Source organism: Chenopodium quinoa, unplaced genomic scaffold, assembly GCF_001683475.1.
Source record: "Chenopodium quinoa cultivar QQ74 unplaced genomic scaffold, ASM168347v1, whole genome shotgun sequence".
NCBI lineage: Eukaryota > Viridiplantae > Streptophyta > Magnoliopsida > Caryophyllales > Amaranthaceae > Chenopodium > Chenopodium quinoa.
Window position 1 is genome coordinate 504,272 of NW_018744504.1, and position 20,925 is coordinate 525,196.

Here is a 20,925-nt window from a genome sequence, read left to right on the forward strand (position 1 = left end):
GAATTGTTCCTAAATCAAGGGTCGTCTTCTTCGCAGGGATGTTCATGGCGAAGTTGGAGGTGAATAAGTAAGCAAGCGTCCTGAAGTTATTTACACAACCAGTCGGCAGGTTGCCGAACCATTGTTGTGCGATTCCTTTGAGAGTCGCTGGGAAACACTTGCACCAAGTGGGATCATCCAACCCTTGAAGGTACATCAGGTTGGTAAATGCCATCAGATGGTCTTCTGGGTTAGTAGTGCCGTCATAGGCGCCTACTAATACATTTTTCACTTTAGCCGGCTGAGCGGCGTCAGTAATTTCCTTGGAGAAGGCCGACGGTTGTTCGCCAAGTCTAAGTAACCGTAGCTGTCAGTCCATAGGTTGGACGTTTTTTGCTGCATGTCCACCAAACGGAGGTGGCTGTAAGAAATACTGTTGTTGCGGTAAAACGGTAAGTTTGGTACCGCCTGGTCGCTATGAAAGTCGGACTGACGGGAGGTGCCGCCTGACTGACTCTCATGATACGACTGAGTGTGCCTCATCGAGGTATTTTGCAGACTGTCTTGAAAGTTTGAAGTAGAGGCCGACTCTGACAATCGGTCACTCTTCTTCTGCTCTAGCAGTAGCCGAGCGTCTGTGTATGTTTTCCTCGACCCGTCTGCCTGAATATGACGAACAGGTTTCCTATTTCCTGGAGTAGGAAAACGGTATTTTGTGAAATCAAGGGCAGTCGGCTCCCGCTTCCTAGATTTAGGATGAGGAGTCGCCTCTCGCCCTTGAACTGGCTTCCTCTTCTGTGAAGTGGAGGGTTTCTTAGCCGACTGCTCCTTGTCCAGAGCAGGCGGCTTCTTGTTGATCAACTCTTGAATTTCTCCCTTGAAGTCCCTCATGAAGGTCATGAGTTCGTTCCTTGTGATGGGAGCAGACCCGTCAGTCGGCTGTTGCCGAACAGGCGGTGCGCCTGCTGGCTCGCTTCCAGTTTGAAGATGTTCCCGTTCCCTCCTTTCGGTATGACGGGTACGTCGGGCCCTTAGGGTCCCGTCTGAAGCTGTGTGAGCTTCAACTTCAAATTCATTCTCAGTATCGTGGTCCGACTGAACTTGAGGGTCGTCTAGGAGACGCCTCTCTTCAGGAGTCGGTACAAACGTGGATGCCATCTCAGAAGTACTCTCCCCACAGACGGCGCCAAATGTTTCGGGGTTTTCTGATGTCCTGCGGGAGAGTTACAATTCCGAGACTGGAACCGGACGCCTGTACCTGCAAAACAACGGAGACTCCTGGTGGTGGGAGCTCCGCCTCCAACGGTCAAGTTAGTACTTGATTAAGGAGTAATTAATGCGGAAATTAAAGTGATTGGGTCTCTCTAGGTGAGAGTGTTTAATGTAGGTAATCTGCTTTTTTAGCGTGATCAGCCTGTTATCCCCCTTAATGAGGATTAAGGGAGGTATTTATAACCTCGGAAAACGTGCCAATCTAGGTTTAGGTTAACCTTGAGCTGATTGGGCTTCCCTCGGAAGTTGGGCCTAGGTGACCGGTTATCCCATGTGTTATGGGAAGGACACGTGTCGTGTCGTAATTGGTCCAAGGTGGACTGATCATTGCTTGACACGTGGCAGGCTCCTATTGGCCCATGTGAGGACACATGGCGGAACCTGATTGGTCCACTTGTCAGATGGTGACTGGTGGGGAAAAATCCCCTAATCAACTAGTTTTATTTAGCTTTTTGTAATCTGTCTTGTATTAGTTTGTGTAACATTTTTTTGTCAACAAGTTTACTTACATGAATGTATGATATAACTACGCTTATAATAGATTATCATTTAGAGAAATTTTTATTATTGGCAACACTTCTGTAAATGAATCCTAAAATGATAACAAAATCATAAACCAGAAAGAAGAAATTGGTCTAACACCCTCCAAAGTAACTCCTATATATGACTAGAGTGTGCACAAAACTCGCTTCATTTCGATAACAAGATACTCTCAAGTCACTGATGAGTTGTAAATACAGAAAGACGTAAAATCACTGTAAGCCAACCAATATTGATGGAGTTATCTATAAGTTCTAGCAAAAGCGGTAAGACTGGTTGACAAACCATATTTTACTTAAAAAAAAAAAAAAAAAACCCGAGATTCCAACAGACTCATAAGATCTAAAGAATGGAAATAGGCAAGGAGTCAGACCTTCAGGTGTTACAAAGCTTCAAGCAGGCTGTAAAAAGATGCTGCTGTAAGTTACTAGTGCTTTGTTCTTCTTGATGCTATCTCCGATGCCCATGCTTTGCCGATATCAGTTTGGAATTTCCCTGAAAACAGGTTCATTTTCACAATCAAACTGCAAGTTACAGCCAAGGATTGAAGCAAAATTAACAAAATGAAAAATCAAGAGCCTGTGATCTCTTCCTGAGAATTAATGAGTCGGGTACAAATGTCATTGAGGAAATTCGAACTCCTTATTCTTAATACGTCTAAGAAAAAAGAAAAAAAAAAAAAAAAAGTGTATTTCCTACATTTTCACCATGCTTTTGATCTATATTGGTCTGCCACCAGGCCCACCACCACATAAAAAACACGAAGGATTGGAGGGAGGGGGGATAAAAAAAAATTAACTACACCCGGGTGCAAGATGCACCAAGGTTATTTTTTGTTTATTTGATGATTAAATAAGCAATAAAGATCTTTAATTTAATCATCAGTGTTTGAAAAAGCGCGCTGAGACGCAAGGCGTTAGAGGTCATGCGCTTTTTATGGTCTAGGCGAGGCGACTTCAATGAGGCGCAGCTCAGGGGCGCCTCGGCGCAGCCTGAGGCGCAACAAGAGCTTTTTTCAGAATTTTTTTATTTCTTATTATATGCGCCTCACTTCAATGAGGCGCACCAAGGCGCTCGCAAGGTACTCCAAAACGCCTTGGTGCACCTTGAGCCTTTTTATACATTGTTAATCATCAAAATAAGCCAAAAATACCTTGGGTGCACCATGCACCCGGTGTATACAACAACCTTTGGGGTGGGATGCAAGCCTTACTTGATGGGTTTGGCATAATCTAAAGAAGGTTATCTCATTGAAGAAATCTTAACAGCCCATTAGGTACAAAGACATAAGTTCACTTAAGTGAGGAGTTTGTGTAATTGTTTTTCTCAGTTAACTTCCTCTACCTAGTAATAAACAAGAACAATAAAAGATAAATGAAAAAGAATGATTCATTAGAGCAGATGTATTACTATGGCCACTCATGCATCGTTTTATTACCTTAACTGATACCCTATACTAAACATGCTGCTAACTTACTAATACAAATATCGTTGTACATCCTAGTGCTTTGATGTTAAACAAAGCAAATTGTTTTTGCCCACAGTGAAGGTGGAATTTAATTCTTTTCTTATTTACACAATACAGTACAGTATTCCAATGGGACAGATGTATACTGTAGGCCAACATATCTAAGTGTAGTGTGAAAGTCCATATTTCAATAAACAAAAAAACAGCTACATTGGTAAATATGAACAAAGAGGTTGAAATCAATTAGAAATGCCTACCAGCAGTGGACTCAAAAAACTCCTCCAAATCCTTCCCTTGTTCTGTGCAAGTACAAAAAAGAAGTTGAACATTAATTTCCATCTCAATACAACAGTCTCCAACTAGCTAAAAAGTCTTCAAGCAGTTCAACGGGTATTGCATCTCAAAGAAGAGTAAAGAATCGAATTAACGGTCAGCAATTCCAACATCCTTAAACGATAGGGGAAAAAACTATTTAGCACCATTTCACTTTAGCTAAATGATAGAGGACTTTTCCAATAGTTATCACCACTTATGTTGACAGCATTACCTTTTTCATACTCCAATGCCTGAAGTATCATCTCAACCTGAAGGAAAAACAAAAAAGTACTTTAGACTGACAACAAGACACTAAGCAACAATCTTATATGAGAACTTGGTTTTACTAGATAACATATAATTTATAGTACGGTGTATCCAAATCAATTTCACAATCTACCAATGTTCAAACTCAACAATTAGGTTGCACTGCTGTGATAAATTTGATAACCACATAACTTGAAAACAACACATTTTTGTGATGCATGATGTTCACATAATGCAATCCTTGGAGAATATATTAGAAGCAATAATTCAACAATGACATTTACAAAGAAGGAAAAAGGAACATTCACATATTCCCATGATTGTCCAGGGGAGATGCGAGTAAGTTGAAGCAAAAAGTGATACTATAGCCTACTTACATCATATACATAAGTCTGAAACTTGCCACTTTGCGCAATCATATGATTATTGATTTGGCTATAACTCGCGTAATATAAGTCTAGTATGTACAACAAGAAGCCATGGCATAATGCATCTACTACCAAAAAGTGAATATTCAAGAGTTCAATGCAATAGCTGAGAAAAGAAAACAGCAACAATATATTATGATCTTAAAGAACATAGAATAATGTAAATTGCTAAAAATAAAAGTGCAGAAGTTAACATACTTTGTCGAAGTCCTTAACGATTTTTGCTTCAAGTGATGAGCTTTCTTCATACTCCATCCATAAATCATGTATCTCTTTGGCTGCAATTTATAAATATTACTCAGAGAACATAATACAATCAAGAAACACGGCAACTTAGAAATTCACCAGGGGAACTAAATGGAAGGGGTTGATAAGTCTTTTTCAATTTCCTTTTTTCCACTGAAAGCCTTCCTCCCTCCCCTCTCTTTCATAAGAAATAGAGTACACAATGAGCCATCTAGAGAGTAAGGCGCAGAAAAAGAAAAAAAGAAAAAGAAAAAAAAAACCTCTTGATCCTCCACCAAGGAGATTGCACATTTGGTCAAGTGCTTCCCTTTCTCTCCGGCTCTTTTCTGTCTTGGAAATCCCGTCACAAGGAGTAATATCACCTACAATTGCTGCAAGGGGAGAGAGAACAAAGAGAAATGTGACAAACTTAAAGGGAAACAAAAAGAAATCATATAGAGTTTAAAAGGACAGCAATAAAAGTTTTGACTATTGTCATTAATAATCATTTATCATGTTAAACTTAAAGCAGTATCACCAAAACAAATAACACCTTTGTCTATCCTGTACCATGAAACTTTTACTCCAAGAGGTGAAACTGTAGCTCTTTTAAGAGTTTAAGGTAATGAATAGAACTTATTTTTGCAGCTGAAAGGCCACTTATCACAGAAACCCAGACAACACCTTGCATATCTCCTTCCATTTCAAAACAGATGTTATTCCCAATTTAGGGGCCAATTATACTATAAGCTTTGCCATGTCACTAAGAAGCCACATGATCCTCTCGTCAAAAACATAAAGATAACAAATAAATAAATAAAACAGAAAAAGAAGATAAGGAAAGACATTTTCTTGAAATTATGATTGAAAAATGGAAGCCTTTAGTGCTATTAATTTAGAGCTATGATACGAAAGGAGTAAACTGAAGCATGTTTTATGTCTAGTTAATTAATAGGACATTGATGGGTTTTCTTTTATATAAAAAAAAGGACACAGAATTCAGAAACCAAGGTAGAGCACATTGATTAAAAGTAGTGTCCTAGAAAATCAGAGTCAGTTATACTATGTATATGTTAGCAAATTTGAAGGTTTATGAAATATGCCCAAGTACTTATACTTGATGCAGTAAAAGGTGGAAATAGGAGCTCAGGTAGGCCTGAGCATATTATTCATCAAAGTCCTCAAAGATATTGCATGAAAATTCCAGTACTGGTACCATCAAAGCTTAGAGTTATTCTCTTGCTTTGGAAGGAACCTTTGTAGGGAAAATATGAAGATTTAGGCAATAGTATATCCCTTAATAACGAAAAAAAAAAAAAGTGATGAAACTTTACATTGCTCACTCAGAGGGCAGTCTTGACAGTACAAGTTCGATTGTAACCTTGAACCTTGAATTAAGAGCTCTAATTTAGAGCTAATGTTGAGATGCACAAGTACACAGAGTATCTTTACCTCAGTGAGAAGCGTCTCAATGAACAAAATTTGACAAGCTAACAAAACACTCATTGCCTATCAACCAACAACCCTAACAAAGAGTGAGGGATAGCTCAAGTGGTTAGAGCTTCCCTCCCGATTTTAGGAGGTCCTTTCCCACTCTACTTTTCAGCAAAATTTTCATTGCACTAGTATCCCCACTCTCTAAAAGTAAGAATCTGTCTTTAAAAGGAATACATTTTTTCATGGCCCCAAGTAGGTTTTACAATTCCCTTTTCTTTTTTCAACTATTTATGCCAATGCCAATGCCAATGCTAGTTGCATAACTATGGCCAGATATCTCTTATTTTACATGTCCACAAGACCACAAAAGACCTTTTAAGTGATTGACTAACTATTTTACTAACCAGCATAATGCTAATGCCGGTGTTAATTCACCTCATTTTAATATGCCTTCAAAAGCTCGGACAATTATAAAATCTCAATTCACACTCTCATGAATTTAGTCCTAGTTCTTTTGATTCTATTCCTACCCCACATTCCAATTCTAATCAACCTCCATCACAACTACTGTTCAAGTACAATTATTCTAAATTACAAAACAAGTAGAAGAATACAAAAGTTGTCTTTCAACTTAGCAATTCCAAAACTACAACGAATAATTATTCAACAAACTCATTTGAATTGTAAAATTAAATCAAAATCTTCATACCTTCAGCCATATCATGGACAATAGCCATCTTCACACACCTTACAAAAAACCCCACAAAAAAATTTAAGAAATCTTATACTAACACTACTTTTGCTAATATTAACAATCAAATAAATAGCCAAAATAAAACATACTTATCACGATTAACACCAGGAATATCAGCAGAAATGAGAGCCATTAACCCCATACGATACATATGGTCAGAAATTGATTCTGGGTTTTGAACCTCTCTCTTCACCCACCCTGCCCTTTTCGTTGTCTGCCATAAAAACCACAAATTCATCCAAAATAAGAAAAACCCAAAAAAAATTACTAAAATTCAAAGTTAAAGCACGATGAAATTGTACCTTGAGACGATGGCATAGTGTGAGAAAGTCGATAGCAGAAGAAGGAGAAACAGAAGCATTATCTGGGTTGTTATTGTTGTTGGAAGAGGAGGAAGCCATGCGAAGAAGCTTGGGAGTTGATGAAAAGGAGGTGAATTTGTTGAGAGAGGATAGGAAGGAGGGAAATGTAGTCAGTGAACTTCTGCTTACACTCCACATTTTTTCCCCTTCTTGGCTTGGGTTTCTTTTTTGGGGCCCTTTCCCCTTCTTTTCCGGGGGAGTGATACAAGGTTTAAGTGCATATAACATTATAATAGGGTGTGAATTAGGTCGTTCGAGTCGGATTATGTTCAATTATAAGGTCGAAATAAACGAATTGAATCGTTTAACTCAAATTAAGTTCAATTATGGAGTGTGAATTAGATTGTTCAAATCGGATTACGTTCAATTACAAGACATGTTGTTTGGCTCAGATTATGTTTAACTACGGGTGTGTGAATTATGTCATTTGGGTCAGATTACGTTCAACTACGGGTGTGTGAATTATGTCGTTTAGGTCGGATTATGTTAAACTGCGAGGTGGGTTTTAAGTTGTTTCGGGTTGAATTATGTTCAAGTTGGTTTTGTATTCGAAAACAGGTCGCATTGAGTTTGTTTATGGTTTTTTTTTGTTGTTGTTGATCACGAAGGGCAAGCCCCAAAAGGCGCATTGAGTTTGTTTCCAATGTGCTTATTACGATAAACAATGCGCACATTTGTGTTTGATGCTAAAATGGTTATTATAGTAAATTTGATTGAAAATTGTTATGTCAAGTCAAGTGATTTTTGGTGGAATTTGAGTTTTAGTCATGTCTTAATGGTCTAAAATGAAGTATCGCCGAATAGCATATCATTAATCTTATATTGGTCCTTTAATTTAAAAATTGTGTAATTTTTTTTTGGTGTTTAGAGAGCGCATCATAAGAACGGGGGTGAGAATCGATCCCATTACCTCCTTAAATCAGGTGGGAAGCTCTAACCACTTAAGTTATTCCTCACTCTAAAAAATTGTGTAATATTGACAATAGACTAGTTAAATGGGAATTAAAGTTGCCTTATATTAAAAATGTGAGTGAATAAACTCAATATCCGGCCTCCTCAGTTATATTTAATGACATGTGTTTTATGAAAACAAAGGATGGTTGTTTGAAGATGATAGTGTGGCGCAAACAGAAGGATGATGAAGAAGATGGTGGTTCTCATAATGTAGTAGTGCTAGTCTTTCTAAGTAAATTGATGATAATAAGTACTAGTAACTTGCTTTAACCGTGTAGTACCTAGGGTTTATTAAAAAAATTAGGGAAAAGAAAAAAAAAATAGGCCACTAGGGGGAATCTAGGAGGGAGGTAGATAGGAAGTCAGTTACACAGTCAAAGCAATTACAACAAATTTGGGCCTTTACATGTATTTCTTGAACTATCTAATACACTAATACCCATCCTATTCAACTAATATTTTTTTTGGGCCCATGATGGCCCCCCATGAAGGTCCGCCTCTGCAGGTGATGAGAATCGATCACTAGATCATCTGGAACCAGAATGGAAGCTCTTACCACTTGAGCTATCTCTCACTCTCATTAAGAATGTAATACGTAGGAATATCATAAATCAGTTTGACTTAAGACAACCCTACCAAATCTAAAATGATCCAATTCTTTACAAAAATAAATAAATAAAATTGATCTAAGACGATTTAAATTTGAATTCTACTATACACTTACACCAACCTAATATGACACAAGTTTAATACTACCTCAGTTTATTTCTCCATGCGCTCATTTCTCTATACGCGGAATTTTAGGACAAATTGGATAAAATAATAAAATACAGAGGTAGTGGGGTATGTGAAAGAATAAAAAAATTGTAAACAACAAAAGTAGTGGAGAATTAGAGTATAAAATTAATAATATGATTTATAGAGAAATAAATTAAATATTATAAAAACTTTCGAAATAAAGCAAGTATTTAAAAAAACAAGGAGTATATAAGAAAAAATTGAATCCGAGTCCGACTTGCACAACCAATTTGACAGCTCTATTCCGACGATAACAGACTTGAGTGCTTAACAAGAATCACATGTTATAAGAGAAAAGGAGCACGAGATCACACGCTCTAACAGTCTCGCACACAATTAAAACACCCGCCTACTTTTCATATTCCTACGCCGTCGAAATTCATTTTCTGGAATTAACATTAAATTCAACTCTCCAAACTTCATCACATTTCACCAGAATTTCTTCAACGAAGAACCCTAATTCTTCATTTCCCCCAAATTCAACCTCATAATCTCAGCATTCTTGAACAATTTCTGCTAGTTCTCTCTCCTCCTCTGCCATGGCTGCATTTCGTAGGCTTCTTCCTTCCCGCTCATTTGGTGTCTTTGCTCGGACTTGCAGTTCTTGGACTTCTTCTGCTTCTTCTACTGAAGGTACTTAATTGAGTTGATTCATTATAAATTTGGACTTTCCTTGCGTTTGAATTTGGTTATAATTTGAGCATTTTGATAATTTTTGATGCAATGATGTTCAATCTTGTAGGAATTGAAGGGAGTTTGCGGCATTTCAGTGACCAGAAAGTGTTGAGAATCAAAGACGGGGTAGTGGAGGATGAAGTTGAGAGAATTCGGAGTGATTTAGAGATTGCCAAGCAGTGTTTCCTTACAATTCCACAGACTCTTAAGTCTATGCCTAAGATGAATCCTGAGGGTATAATTCTACCTCCATTTCAGATTAATCATTCACTTGAAAAATCTTGTAATCTTGTATAGTTTGCAACTTTATCTTGTTAAATTTCAGTTTAGAATTGCTATGCAATAAATGTATGCATAATCTTGAATTGGAGGGTGTGATAAATGCACTTTGTTTCAGATTGGATAGTTTAATCAACATAAACAATGTAAAAGACTCTTTACATTGATATTGTTGAAATGCATTTGATTTGGATTGGATACTTGAATCAACTCTATGTTGGGATTGCTCTTCCAGGGATATATGTGAACAAGAACTTGCGATTGGACAACGTTCAAGTTTATGGGTTTGACTATGATTACACATTAGCACATTACTCTGCTCATCTACAAGCTTTGATTTATGACCTTGCCAAGGAGCATTTAGTCAATGAGGTTCAATGTTTTTCTTGAAATTTGAACCAGTTGTTTAAGCCATTGGCTTCTGTTTCTTTGTTATATCTTACATAGTCTACTCTGATGGTTGCAGCTTAGGTATCCAGAAAGTTGCTTGAAGTTCAAATATGACCATAGCTTCCCTATTAGAGGTTTGTACTATGACAAGTTAAAAGGGTGTCTCTTGAAGTTGGATTTTTTCGGATCAATTGAGCCTGATGGATGCTTCTTTGGTCGTCGTAAGGTGGGTTGTGACCTCTTATGATTATTGCTTCTATGCATTGTCTCATTTATTTTAATAGTAGTGTTTTCCTTGAAATTAGATTTTGGAGGTTTACATTGTACTAATAATGAGTATGTTATAAGTTAGTTGTATTTTAGTGTAATCTTGCTACCCCTAATTGAATGGAATAGCAGAATCCTCTATTTAGGATTAGAAAACGAATAACTCTTAACACCGCCATTTGGAATATTGTCACAAATGGGATGGACTGTTGTGTAATAGTACATTCCTCTATCCTGTTGCACAGAATCAGCACTCCAAAGGATTGGTAGTGACAAGATTCTCATGTACTTTGTTGGGAATTATGTAGGAGCTCTCACTTTTCTAATCATGAAGTAGGGGGTTCGTGTTCTTTGTTGGCCAATCTCATAGCCTCTGACTACCCTTATTAATGTTTGTGCACATGAGATATGGGCTGTTATTATCGTCTTGCCACAAGGATTCTTCTTGTGTAGATGAGCTTTTGGGTAATCATTGGCGTATTCCCTGAGCATTGCCCTCTTGCCAACTTGCTGTTTTGTTGATGGAAAAGTTTATAATTGCTTATATATGCATTTGAGACCCCACCCCCTTCATTATATTTAACTTTATTTTCATTTTATTGTTAAATTCTTCTATCTCTTGCTAGTTGCTACCCCTCTTAAAGCTCAGTAGCTCACCCATCCAGAAGTGGAAAAGATAAAATACAAAGCAGTTTTGCAATATGATATAAAAAAATATTAATTGCAAGGATTTTGCATAAAGAAGCTCATTTTCTGTGATGTGCATACCTTGTGTCTTAGTTGTCCCTTGCACTTTTGTAAACCAAGCTTTTATATAAACTGTACACTGATATTTATAAAAAGTGATGTAATTCGTGGAATAGTTAATGTCATTGGAACACTATCAAAATGCTTTATGATTAAAGGTGTACCATCCAAGCTGAACTTAAGCACCATGTTGAACCATCAATGAGCAAATAATAAGGTGGAGAAAAAGAAAGTTTGGCTCTTAGATGACAATGGTAATGCAGTTTTAAAGGATGCTTAAATGCTTCATTTTACCATTGTGGTAACTTTACACTGCATTTTGCAGCTACAAGAAATATAAAGCAAGGTATTAAATAGCCCAAGGTGCACTTAGGTGATGAGGGGCCTGCTGCCAGCCTCATTGAAGTATGGTGCTCTTAATAAATATCAGAAAATTTTAGAGTTAACTTTCAAGTTTATGCGCCTCACCTAGCTCAAAGGAGTTCTGTATTTGATCCAAAGCTTATTATACTGTTCATATTTGATAGGAAAACTGGACATTTGTGTCTGAGAATCACATGTTTTTTCTCAATCACCCTAGAATTGGACTTTATTGTGTCTCCTAGGAATGATTTCATTGTGTAGCATACTCTATCTTAATTGATGCAAATAAATTGGTCTATAATGAGGAATATCTGATTCCTGCTGATGTTTTCCATTTGTATGTACAGCTAAGGCGGGAGGAGATAATAGAGATGTATGGAACAAGACATATTGGTCGCCATCAAGCCCGGGGGCTTGTTAGTTTGATGGATTTTTTCTGCTTTAGTGAGGTAAGGCCCTTTTTCATCACATCTTTCTAATAATTGCATGCTGTTATCCTGCCTTGCTTTAGCAATCACATTATTAGTCTGTTTGTATTTATAGATTCACATTATGCCAACATAGGTAGTAAGTAGTGGGGTTGTACAATGTATTTATTTTATAATATGTTTTACCTTTCCAATGTTTGTATAGAGAAAAATCAAGCTGTGAATCTAAAACCACCTTCTACCCTTTCCATCCTCACAATTTTTTTAGAACGAATAAAAATATATAGGAATAAAAGAGAGACAAGACTGAATGAGAATAATTGATGGTTTTGTATATTGTTAAACTCACAATAAGTGTGTGGAAATAAGACATGATTGTTGTTATTATGATTTCTTGTAACATTTATATTGCTTCAATAACAATCTTAATGGTCAAGCAGATAATTTTATTTCTGGCATCAACTGCATTCTTTTAACTTATATGCAGCCCCCCTTCCTCTCTCCCCCCCCCCCAAGACCTGGTTTGCTTGTCTAACTCCATTTGCTTGCTACATTGAAGGCATGCTTGATCGCTGACATCGTGCAACATTTTGTCGATGAAAAACTGGAGTTTGATGCTTCGTATGTCTATCATGATATCAATCATGCAATTCAGCATGTTCATAGAAGTGGAGTAGCTCATAAGGCAATCATTGCTGATCCTGAGAGATATCTTGTAAAAAATGTGGGTAATTATGCCGTTTCTTCACTATCACTAGTAATTCTGTGTTACTCCACTATCCATATGTCCCAAAAAAAGGTTTTAAGTTTATAGTCTATACATCCTCAAAATACAGTTAAAACTGTAATGGAATTTTAAACAAAAAATATATAGTATTGTTTTGAATTTTAAAGTGACTAGAGAAATGATTCATCATGTCCTCAATTCTTCCCAAATTTCAAAGTGTGTCAAGATGATGGTTAAATAACATTTGAAAAAGTTTATCACCTACAATTTGATAGTGTGATGCTTACTATATTTAAAAGCACTCAATAATTTTTTTTATATGGCTTGCATTGTTTAATGCTACAGGATCAGTTGTATTGCTTTTTGAAGATGCTAAGAGACAAAGGAAAGAAAATGTTCTTGCTGACTAATTCACCCTATTATTTTGTTGATGGCGGTTTGCGCTTTCTTTTGGAGGTAATTTTCACACTGTCAATTCTTCCCTTCATGCACATCTTGGTTCACTAACTTTACAAAAGTGTTAAAGACAGGCTTAAACTTTATGTAATGTGCTTTACAGAGTCTGTTTGTCATATCTGGAGTCATAGGATTGCTATTATCTTTAAAAATGAGCATAAGAGTCTGGATGTAATTGATCAGGAAGTTATGTTTCATGTTGCATGTAGATGCACCGATGCTATTAGGAGTCAGTTGAGGATGTAACAGCAGGGTTGTCTGCTTGTGTCTTTTGAGGCTTTTTTTGTTTGGAAGCTGAGATCTTTTGTAAGTAACTTTGTTACTGCGTTTCTTTCTTGGTTATTAATTCTATCAATTGCCAAAATATAACAAAATTTTACTAAGGTACTAAATTCAATAATACAAGCTGAGGGAAACACAAATAACGAATCCAGATATATTTCTATTGTGAAAACAATCATGGTATCTCTAATTTACAGTTATAAATTTATGGTAATAGATAATGATATATGTTTTACGACAAGTCGTCCTACAAGTATAAGCTTTAACATTTTCAATAGATTTCCTAGTCTCTTGGGTAATGCATTCCTGATTTCCCATTAGCTTCCATTCTTCTCTTTATTAAAAAGGACTGCCCAACATCAATTTGGAATTTATGTGCTCTTATAGAAAATTAAAGAACATACAAACATGCAATATTAATGTGTAGTTGGTATTCACCAGTTTAACACCTTTTGGCAGTATATACTACTTCCTCTAGACATTGTGTTAATACCTAGATTAGTAAACTCATACTTGTAAATCAATTCATCACCAAGTAATATATTTCTGTTTTCTAATTATTTAAAGACTAAAAAACTATTATTATCTGAGGAAAGAGGACCAACACCAACAGTGGGATGTTAAATTCTTAGTTGGGCGTTTGTTTTTTATGGTGTGCTGTGCGCCTTTTTGAAGACAAATTAGGCTCGGAGGCTATTTTCTGTGCATTGGAGAGACTTGGGTCTTCCCTTCTACAGTGTTAGATCTGCAATAGGCTTGTTTTGTTGGCTTTAGAGGTGCCAAGGAAAAGATGTGGTGGAATTGTTTTATGACTATTATGTGGTGTTTTTGTTAGAATGAAATGCAAGCATTTTCTGTGGAGCTGCTATATTAACTGATTTGTTGTGGGTTTGATACTTTGACATGATTGCCAAGAATGTATTGGGATAAGAAACAACTGAGTTAAGAAATATAACTATTTGTTAGGATTTATTTTCAAAATACGTAGTATTATTTATACTCTAATCTCCTGCTTTATTTTTGAGGATCCTTATAATTGTTTTGCACTTGTTCTTCACATTTGTTTTGTCATTTCAATAAATTATATCTTATTTGTGAAGATTCATGAAGTTCAAAAATTGTAATGTTCTTTTAATGTGTTGATCAGGATTCCCTGGGCTGTGGTGACTCTTGGAGAGATCTATTTGATGTAGTCATTGCTAAAGCCAATAAGCCAGACTTTTATACGTCAGAGCGACCATTCCGGTTAAGATCTTATGCTCTTCTAATTATTTATTAATATGTAGATCTTAACCAGTATCACATTATTTATCTATATGTGGTTTGTTCTGGTGCATGCCATGGATATGGGAAGTTAAGTTGCTATCTACTTCATAGTTTGTTTTACTATTTGACAAGTTCACAATTTTTTTTTTGTTTTTTGGGCAAAGGGGGGGGGGGGAGCTTGGAAAGTAATTAGCAAGTTTGTTGAATCCCTGTTAGAAGAAATAACCTCTTCCCCTTTAATTGTAAATGGCTTTCACACTTCATACGAGTTTGGACGAGTCTGAAGACTCTGAACGACCTATAAATAATGTGGATTACATAGGTTTATAGCTTCCAATTCCCTTAAATGTTGTGCTTTAAGGTATTGAATAATATGTCAACTGTTGAGGAAGTATGGTGTGTTGGAATTCGGAAAAAAAAGGGGGAATGAGAATCAAACCCTGTTGTATATGTATATATGCGTGCATTGATGCCATTCATGCCAATGTCTGTTTATATGGGTATAAATGTATGTCTCACTTTGCATGTGTTTGTGTGAGTCTGTGCCTACTATATGCTTCTGATTTGTTTGTGACAAAATACCGCACATGAGTAGTATAACCCGTAAAGTGGCACCCCCAATCCAAGTTAAATACGTAGTATTATTAAATATACTGTATTTGATTAAAGGATAATTAAGATGGTAGCACTTATTATTCTTTTTTGTTGGTCTTAAGTTCACAACACCCAATAATAAACATCTCTGGTGTCGTTAAAAATGCTTACAATTGATGGATGATGTGACATTTTTCTAGTGCATGAGAAGGGTGCTGCTTGGCACATGTACTTTCTTAGATCTACTCTTTAATATAGATTAATATATACGAAGTATATTTTGACATAATTATGAAATATACTTCTATTTCTGTAATGTAGACCCATTACTTATTATGTCTTAAGAGAGAGATGGCAAAAGCAATTATGTACAACAGTATTAGTGGAAATGTAAAGCAAGGAGAGGGAAGGCAAAAACTACTGGGTAAATCAACAGTATAAGGGTAAAAGTTACCCAAACAGAAAATGTGTCAACTAAAAGAAACTTCCCAAATATGAATATTTCCGTTGTTCTTTTTACTTGTGCCATTTAGAGTTTTAAGCTTATCACTACTTAAATTGTCGTGAATATCTTTAATTATCTTATAGTAAAGTTATTAAAAGTTGATGTATTGAAAGCATATATCTAGACGAATCTAACAAGATCCTACATGACTATATTTTTCTTTATGCTCACAACATATGGTCAAAGGAGTGTGTGAATGGTATAAAAGTGCAAGTGGTGCAAGTATCAATGAATTGAAGAAGTACATGTCAATTAATTAGAAGCAAATTTAGTAAGTATATACAAAGTATTTAAAAGTTAAAACTTTGGACTTAACTGGACATATGGAGTCCAAGAGGTCAACTCCAAAACTATATACCATGATGAGAACATTTGTACTAGTTACTTTCTCGAATTCATGCATTTTTATTTCATTGACTGCAAAGTACTGATTTTGATCTTTCTGTGGCACAGATGCTATGACACGAGCAAGGATACGTTGGCATTCTCTAAGGTGGATGCTTTTCTTCCCAATAAAATATATTACCATGGATGTCTGAAATCCTTTCTCAAAATTACAAAGTGGCACGGGCCAGAGGTATGTCAAAATTTGCTTTATCTTACTGAAAGGCTCCTTTATAGCATTAGGTTTCTTCTACTGATTCTGCTTGCTGGAGCTTAATTGTATTGAAAATGTGCTATCTTTACTTCACTGAAACTGCAAGCTTTTAGTATTATTCTAGCTGTCACGCGTCATCTTTTGGTCCTTTCTTTAAATATCTACATTTTGTAGGTCATATACTTTGGTGACCATTTGTTTAGCGATCTTAGAGGGCCTTCAAAGGCAGGGTGGCGTACTGCTGCTATCATTCATGAATTGGAAGTAAGTTTTTTGTTAATTTTTGTAACAATTCTTTTTGTCTTATCAATTAATTGTTTTGGAATGTATGCAATTTTCTTCATTTATTGCATTGCCTCTTTTAATATACTAATCCTGAAATCCTGAAACTGATATTACTATCATGTTCCCTGGATCATAATTTCTTTGTTAAATGTTTTGAATTTATATCTTTGCCACACCTGTTTTGAATTTTGATGAGGTTTTGTGGGAAAGAAGCAGAAGTATTTATGAGCAAAATGTCCGGCACAGCCATTTAAATTACTAGATTAAGGGTGACATCATTATATCTTTTATCTGATGAACAAGATTAAAAACTTAATAGAAAGAAGTGCATACTGTGTCAGTAGGTGAAATCTGAAGTTTCAATATGAGATAAGGTTGATATCTTTCTGTGCAATAATGATGATTAAGACTTGGATTTCTGATGTTGACATTGCAAAGACTTTATGGGGTTCTAGTAGCCTACAGTCTAGTGTCAACTTTGATGTTCTCATTTTGAGCAGAACAAGTAATATATACCTCTACTAAAACTCCTATTTTCTAAACATAATATCCTAATCAATAAGGAAACTTCATGCTCTGTGCTGTCAATGACTTTGCCGCATTTACATGTTAGTTAATCACTTTGCCAAGCTCCCATCAAGGCTTTCAATTAATGTCAAGATACTACTTGACACACTCGTGTGGTTAACTTGGGTTTTAACCTAATATCACTAACTAAAATGTCTTGAGAATTTGGAATCCTAAAACCCAATAATGGAAAACATAAATTGATACCTCTACACCACTGGTTTAAAGTATTAATCTCAAAACAACTCCTTGCTTCTAAAATTGTTGAACGTTTTATGAAGTATTTCTATTCAATCTTGATACACATCTTATCATCTACATACCATTGGATATTATCACCATCATCAAAAAATTTGAGCAGTGCTCTACATGCAAACTTCTCACTAGCTACTCTAAAACAATAACATTGACCTGGCCATTGTTATCATTTATTTTTTATTTTTTTTGTAGATTGTGTGTGGTTTTTTTTTTTTTTTTTTTTTTTTTGTGTGTGTGTGTGTGTGTGTGTGAATATCTTTTCATAAAGGTGCACAGCTGGCCAACTCTCTTTGTATTTTGTTATTTTTTGGAATTTACAAATAATTACTGGGCTTACTTTTTGGATAAATGTGCTTTAAAGATTTGTTGTTGGTGATAACATGTATAGATGATGAGATGTGCGTCACAACTAAAAATAGATCTTAAATTTTTTCTACAAATTTTGAAGCAAGGGAGTGTAGCACGGTGTGTCAGTATTAATGCTTCAAATCAGTGTCTTCTTAATGCATTAATGGGTCTAAGGATTCCAAATTGTCAAGATAATTTAAGCACTGGGTGGATGTATATAGCCACTTTCTGATCATGGGATTAGTGTTCCTATAATCATAGTCCTGGAATAAATTTCAGCCATTGATGCTTGTATAGTTTTTTCAGTTCACAAGCTCCTTTATAACGGTTTGATTTGATTTTTGCAGAATGAAATACGTATCCAGAATGAGGAATCTTATCGTTTTGAGCAGGTACCCTTTGAGATCTTTGTGATGTTCTTATTTGTCACCTCCACCGCCCAATTCATTTGTGGTCAATATTTTACAATCACTGATGGTAGTTGTAACTTGATGTAATCTCACATATTGCTGACCATATCTCAGTAAGTATCTTAACAAACAATGCTATCTGATAAGCTGATTAACAGGGATATCCTATGACTGGAATTTCACAAGTTTACAGTTTTTGTTACATGTACAAATGATGATTAGATCATGTAATTTGCCAACCAATGATGAAGCAAAGAAAATGAGATCAAAAGCAGATTTCACATAAACCTTGCAAAGTTTTAGACTGATCCAATTTATGCTTTTTGTTGTAAAAAATTAATGAATCTGCTGCATACAATAGGATTTACTTTAGAATGTATGCTATTTTAAATTTTCATTTGAATTTGTGACACTGTACTATTAAAACCATGCGATAACTGATGGTTGCTCCCATTTGATTGGGGTAATAATAAAGACTTGTTATAATACACATAAAATAAGAGTAGTTTCTAGATGTGATAGTTTAACCACATATTTCAGTTGTACACTCATCTTTGCCAATATTATTGGACTATATTAATGCTTGTGCTAGATTCTGTTTACAAAATGTGTTAAGTCCCTTGATTTCTTTTTATTCATATGCTATGGGTCTTCTAAAGATTTATCTCTCTTTTGGCACAGGCGAGATTTCACATTATCCAAGAGCTCCTAGGTAGATTGCATGCAACTGTTGTAGATTCACAAAAAAGTGAAACATACAGGTCACTCATGAAAGAGCTCAATGAGGAGAGGCAAACAGCACGCTGCACCATGAAAAACATGTTCAACAAGGCTTTTGGGGCCACTTTCCTCACTGATACTGGTCAAGAATCCTCCTTTGCCTATCACATCCATCAGTATGCAGATGTTTACACCAGTAAGCCAGAAAATTTCCTGTTCTATCCACCTGAAGCATGGCTTCATGTGCCTTTTGATGTCAAGATCATGCCACATCATGTGAAGGTATGTTGATGTTTTCCAGTGAATTTTGAGTTTATGTGAAGTCAACCTCTATGCTTTTCCATTATTTGCCTGGCATATTTATTTGGGCAGAGGGGGTAGGATGAGGAGGGAGTAGGAGGGGGGGTTTTCCGTCCAAGACATTCTTTTATGACATTTGAAGTTGAAACAACTAAAGATATGTTGCTGGGTTATTTATCTCTACCTATTTTCTTTCTCCCACTCCACTTCTGCATGGGCTGCCTTTTTGGCTTTTTATTGTTGTATGATGATGATAAGCTTGAACAGGAATGGACTGATAGCTCAGTTCGTACTAATGAACCTTGAAGTGATTAATTTAACTCTGGAAATTTCTGTTGGGAAGGACTTTGGAAGAAAATGGAGAGACCCATTATTAGAAAAAACGAAAAGGAGGAGAGGGGGAGGGTGGATTAAAAATGGTTGAGCTTGGTTCTTAATGGGACTTATATCAATAATAGCTTGTTGTTAAAATTAATTACTCAGTTCTTTAATATACTCATATTAATCTTATTAATCTTTGATTTCTTTGTGCAGTAACTTATATCTTATTTTTAATGTTGTTCAGGTTCCTTCAAGCTTGTTCAAGACATAGGAGACATTCGTTTTAATCATTTAGGATTGTTATAATTTTGGACTCAAATTTTGATCCTGTGAGTAAAGTCTGCGTGCTCACTGCAAATGATTTTTTTTGCTTATACAAAATACAGTTTAGGCAAATGTTGTAAAGTTTGAAATACAGTTTAGGCAAATGTTGTAAAGTTCGTAAATACAGTTTTTGCTTATTCCATAACATGTAGATTATGGAAAATCTTATACACAACCCAAGGTTGATAGATGAGAAAAAGAATATAGAAACAATAATCATTTGTAAACATCATTATTTTTTACCAATGTATTGCCTTTAACAATTTCTTTCCATGTAATACTCCATATGTTGGATAATGTTTATATTTCTCCAATGTATTTCGTGACATTTACTTTGCATGTTAGATAATAATATTTAGTGTTTGAATGCATCTTGTTCAACTTTGTCTTGGTTTGAGCCTAATTCACACATGTTTGATCATCTGCAATTCGCACTTTTCCATACCAACATATGTTGAGGCTGTTTTGTTCCTTGGCATGGGCTTCTTCCTTCTTGGCATTGCCAAAATCAATCAATTTTTGGGGATGGTAATATGTCTGATTCAGTGGGTACTGCAGTGGGTTTTGCTAAGCTTTGCGTGGATTATGGCGTGTACAATGAGGAGTTGAGGGTCTGCAGTCCAACACCAAGCAGTGGTATGTCAATTGTCAAGTGTGAGTTGGAAACCCCCTCCTGGCCCTGCAGTGAAAATTGACGTCGATGCTCATTTAATGGAGGATGTTGGTGTGAGCTATGGTGTGGTTATTAGGGATGCTGATGGGGGATTGTTAATGGCTGCTGTGAAGTGTCTTGATGTGCAACGGTCGCCAGATTTGGCTGAAGCAGGAGCTGCTGCATACGGCTTGCAGTTGGCGAGTAGATTTGGGTTCAACAAGGTGATATTAGAATGTGATGCCCTTAGTGTTGTGAATGCTGTCAACAACAATCACAAAGGGGCTGCTCCAATCTCTTCTATGATGATATTACTCGTTGAATTCTTTCCTTTACTTTTAAATGTTTACATGTGAAGCGGAGT

At 35.9% G+C, this 20,925-nt stretch overlaps 2 protein-coding genes across 2 annotated transcripts; one reads left to right on the forward strand and one right to left on the reverse strand.

Moving 5' to 3' along the window:
• Nucleotides 1-1,641: 1,641 nt before the first annotated feature.
• On the reverse strand, nucleotides 1,642-7,289 carry LOC110698301 (HD domain-containing protein 2-like). The gene is made up of 8 exons (XM_021875707.1): nucleotides 6,988-7,289; nucleotides 6,775-6,899; nucleotides 6,641-6,678; nucleotides 4,776-4,886; nucleotides 4,468-4,547; nucleotides 3,807-3,843; nucleotides 3,517-3,558; nucleotides 1,642-2,286 (listed from the first exon to the last, which is right to left on the reverse strand). Exons 1-8 carry the CDS (start codon nucleotides 7,273-7,275, stop codon nucleotides 2,219-2,221), a joined length of 789 nt encoding a protein of 262 aa, XP_021731399.1. The 5' UTR covers nucleotides 7,276-7,289; the 3' UTR covers nucleotides 1,642-2,218.
• A 1,679-nt stretch (nucleotides 7,290-8,968) lies between these two features.
• On the forward strand, nucleotides 8,969-20,248 carry LOC110698302 (5'-nucleotidase domain-containing protein DDB_G0275467-like). The gene is made up of 13 exons (XM_021875708.1): nucleotides 8,969-9,432; nucleotides 9,542-9,709; nucleotides 9,989-10,125; nucleotides 10,220-10,369; nucleotides 11,868-11,969; nucleotides 12,508-12,672; nucleotides 13,021-13,131; nucleotides 14,561-14,658; nucleotides 16,232-16,355; nucleotides 16,551-16,640; nucleotides 18,182-18,226; nucleotides 18,926-19,246; nucleotides 19,830-20,248. The coding sequence occupies exons 1-13, from the start codon at nucleotides 9,339-9,341 to the stop codon at nucleotides 19,854-19,856; spliced, it is 1,632 nt and encodes a 543-aa protein (XP_021731400.1). The 5' UTR covers nucleotides 8,969-9,338; the 3' UTR covers nucleotides 19,857-20,248.
• The last annotated feature ends 677 nt before the right edge of the window (nucleotides 20,249-20,925 follow it).

Excerpts from the sequence above, each read along its gene's own strand:
- LOC110698301 (XM_021875707.1), bottom strand. The coding sequence starts at position 7,275 with ATGTTATATGCACTTAAACCTTGTATCACTCCCCCGGAAAAGAAGGGG. Across the intron at positions 4,887-6,640 it reads TGTCCATGATATGGCTGAAG|CAATTGTAGGTGATATTACT; the intron begins GTATGAAGATTT and ends CTCCCCTTGCAG. Across the intron at positions 3,844-4,467 it reads TCGTTAAGGACTTCGACAAA|GTTGAGATGATACTTCAGGC; the intron begins GTATGTTAACTT and ends TTTTTCCTTCAG.
- LOC110698302 (XM_021875708.1), top strand. The coding sequence starts at position 9,339 with ATGGCTGCATTTCGTAGGCTTCTTCCTTCCCGCTCATTTGGTGTCTTT. Across the intron at positions 9,710-9,988 it reads GCCTAAGATGAATCCTGAGG|GGATATATGTGAACAAGAAC; the intron begins GTATAATTCTAC and ends TTGCTCTTCCAG. Across the intron at positions 10,370-11,867 it reads GCTTCTTTGGTCGTCGTAAG|CTAAGGCGGGAGGAGATAAT; the intron begins GTGGGTTGTGAC and ends TTGTATGTACAG.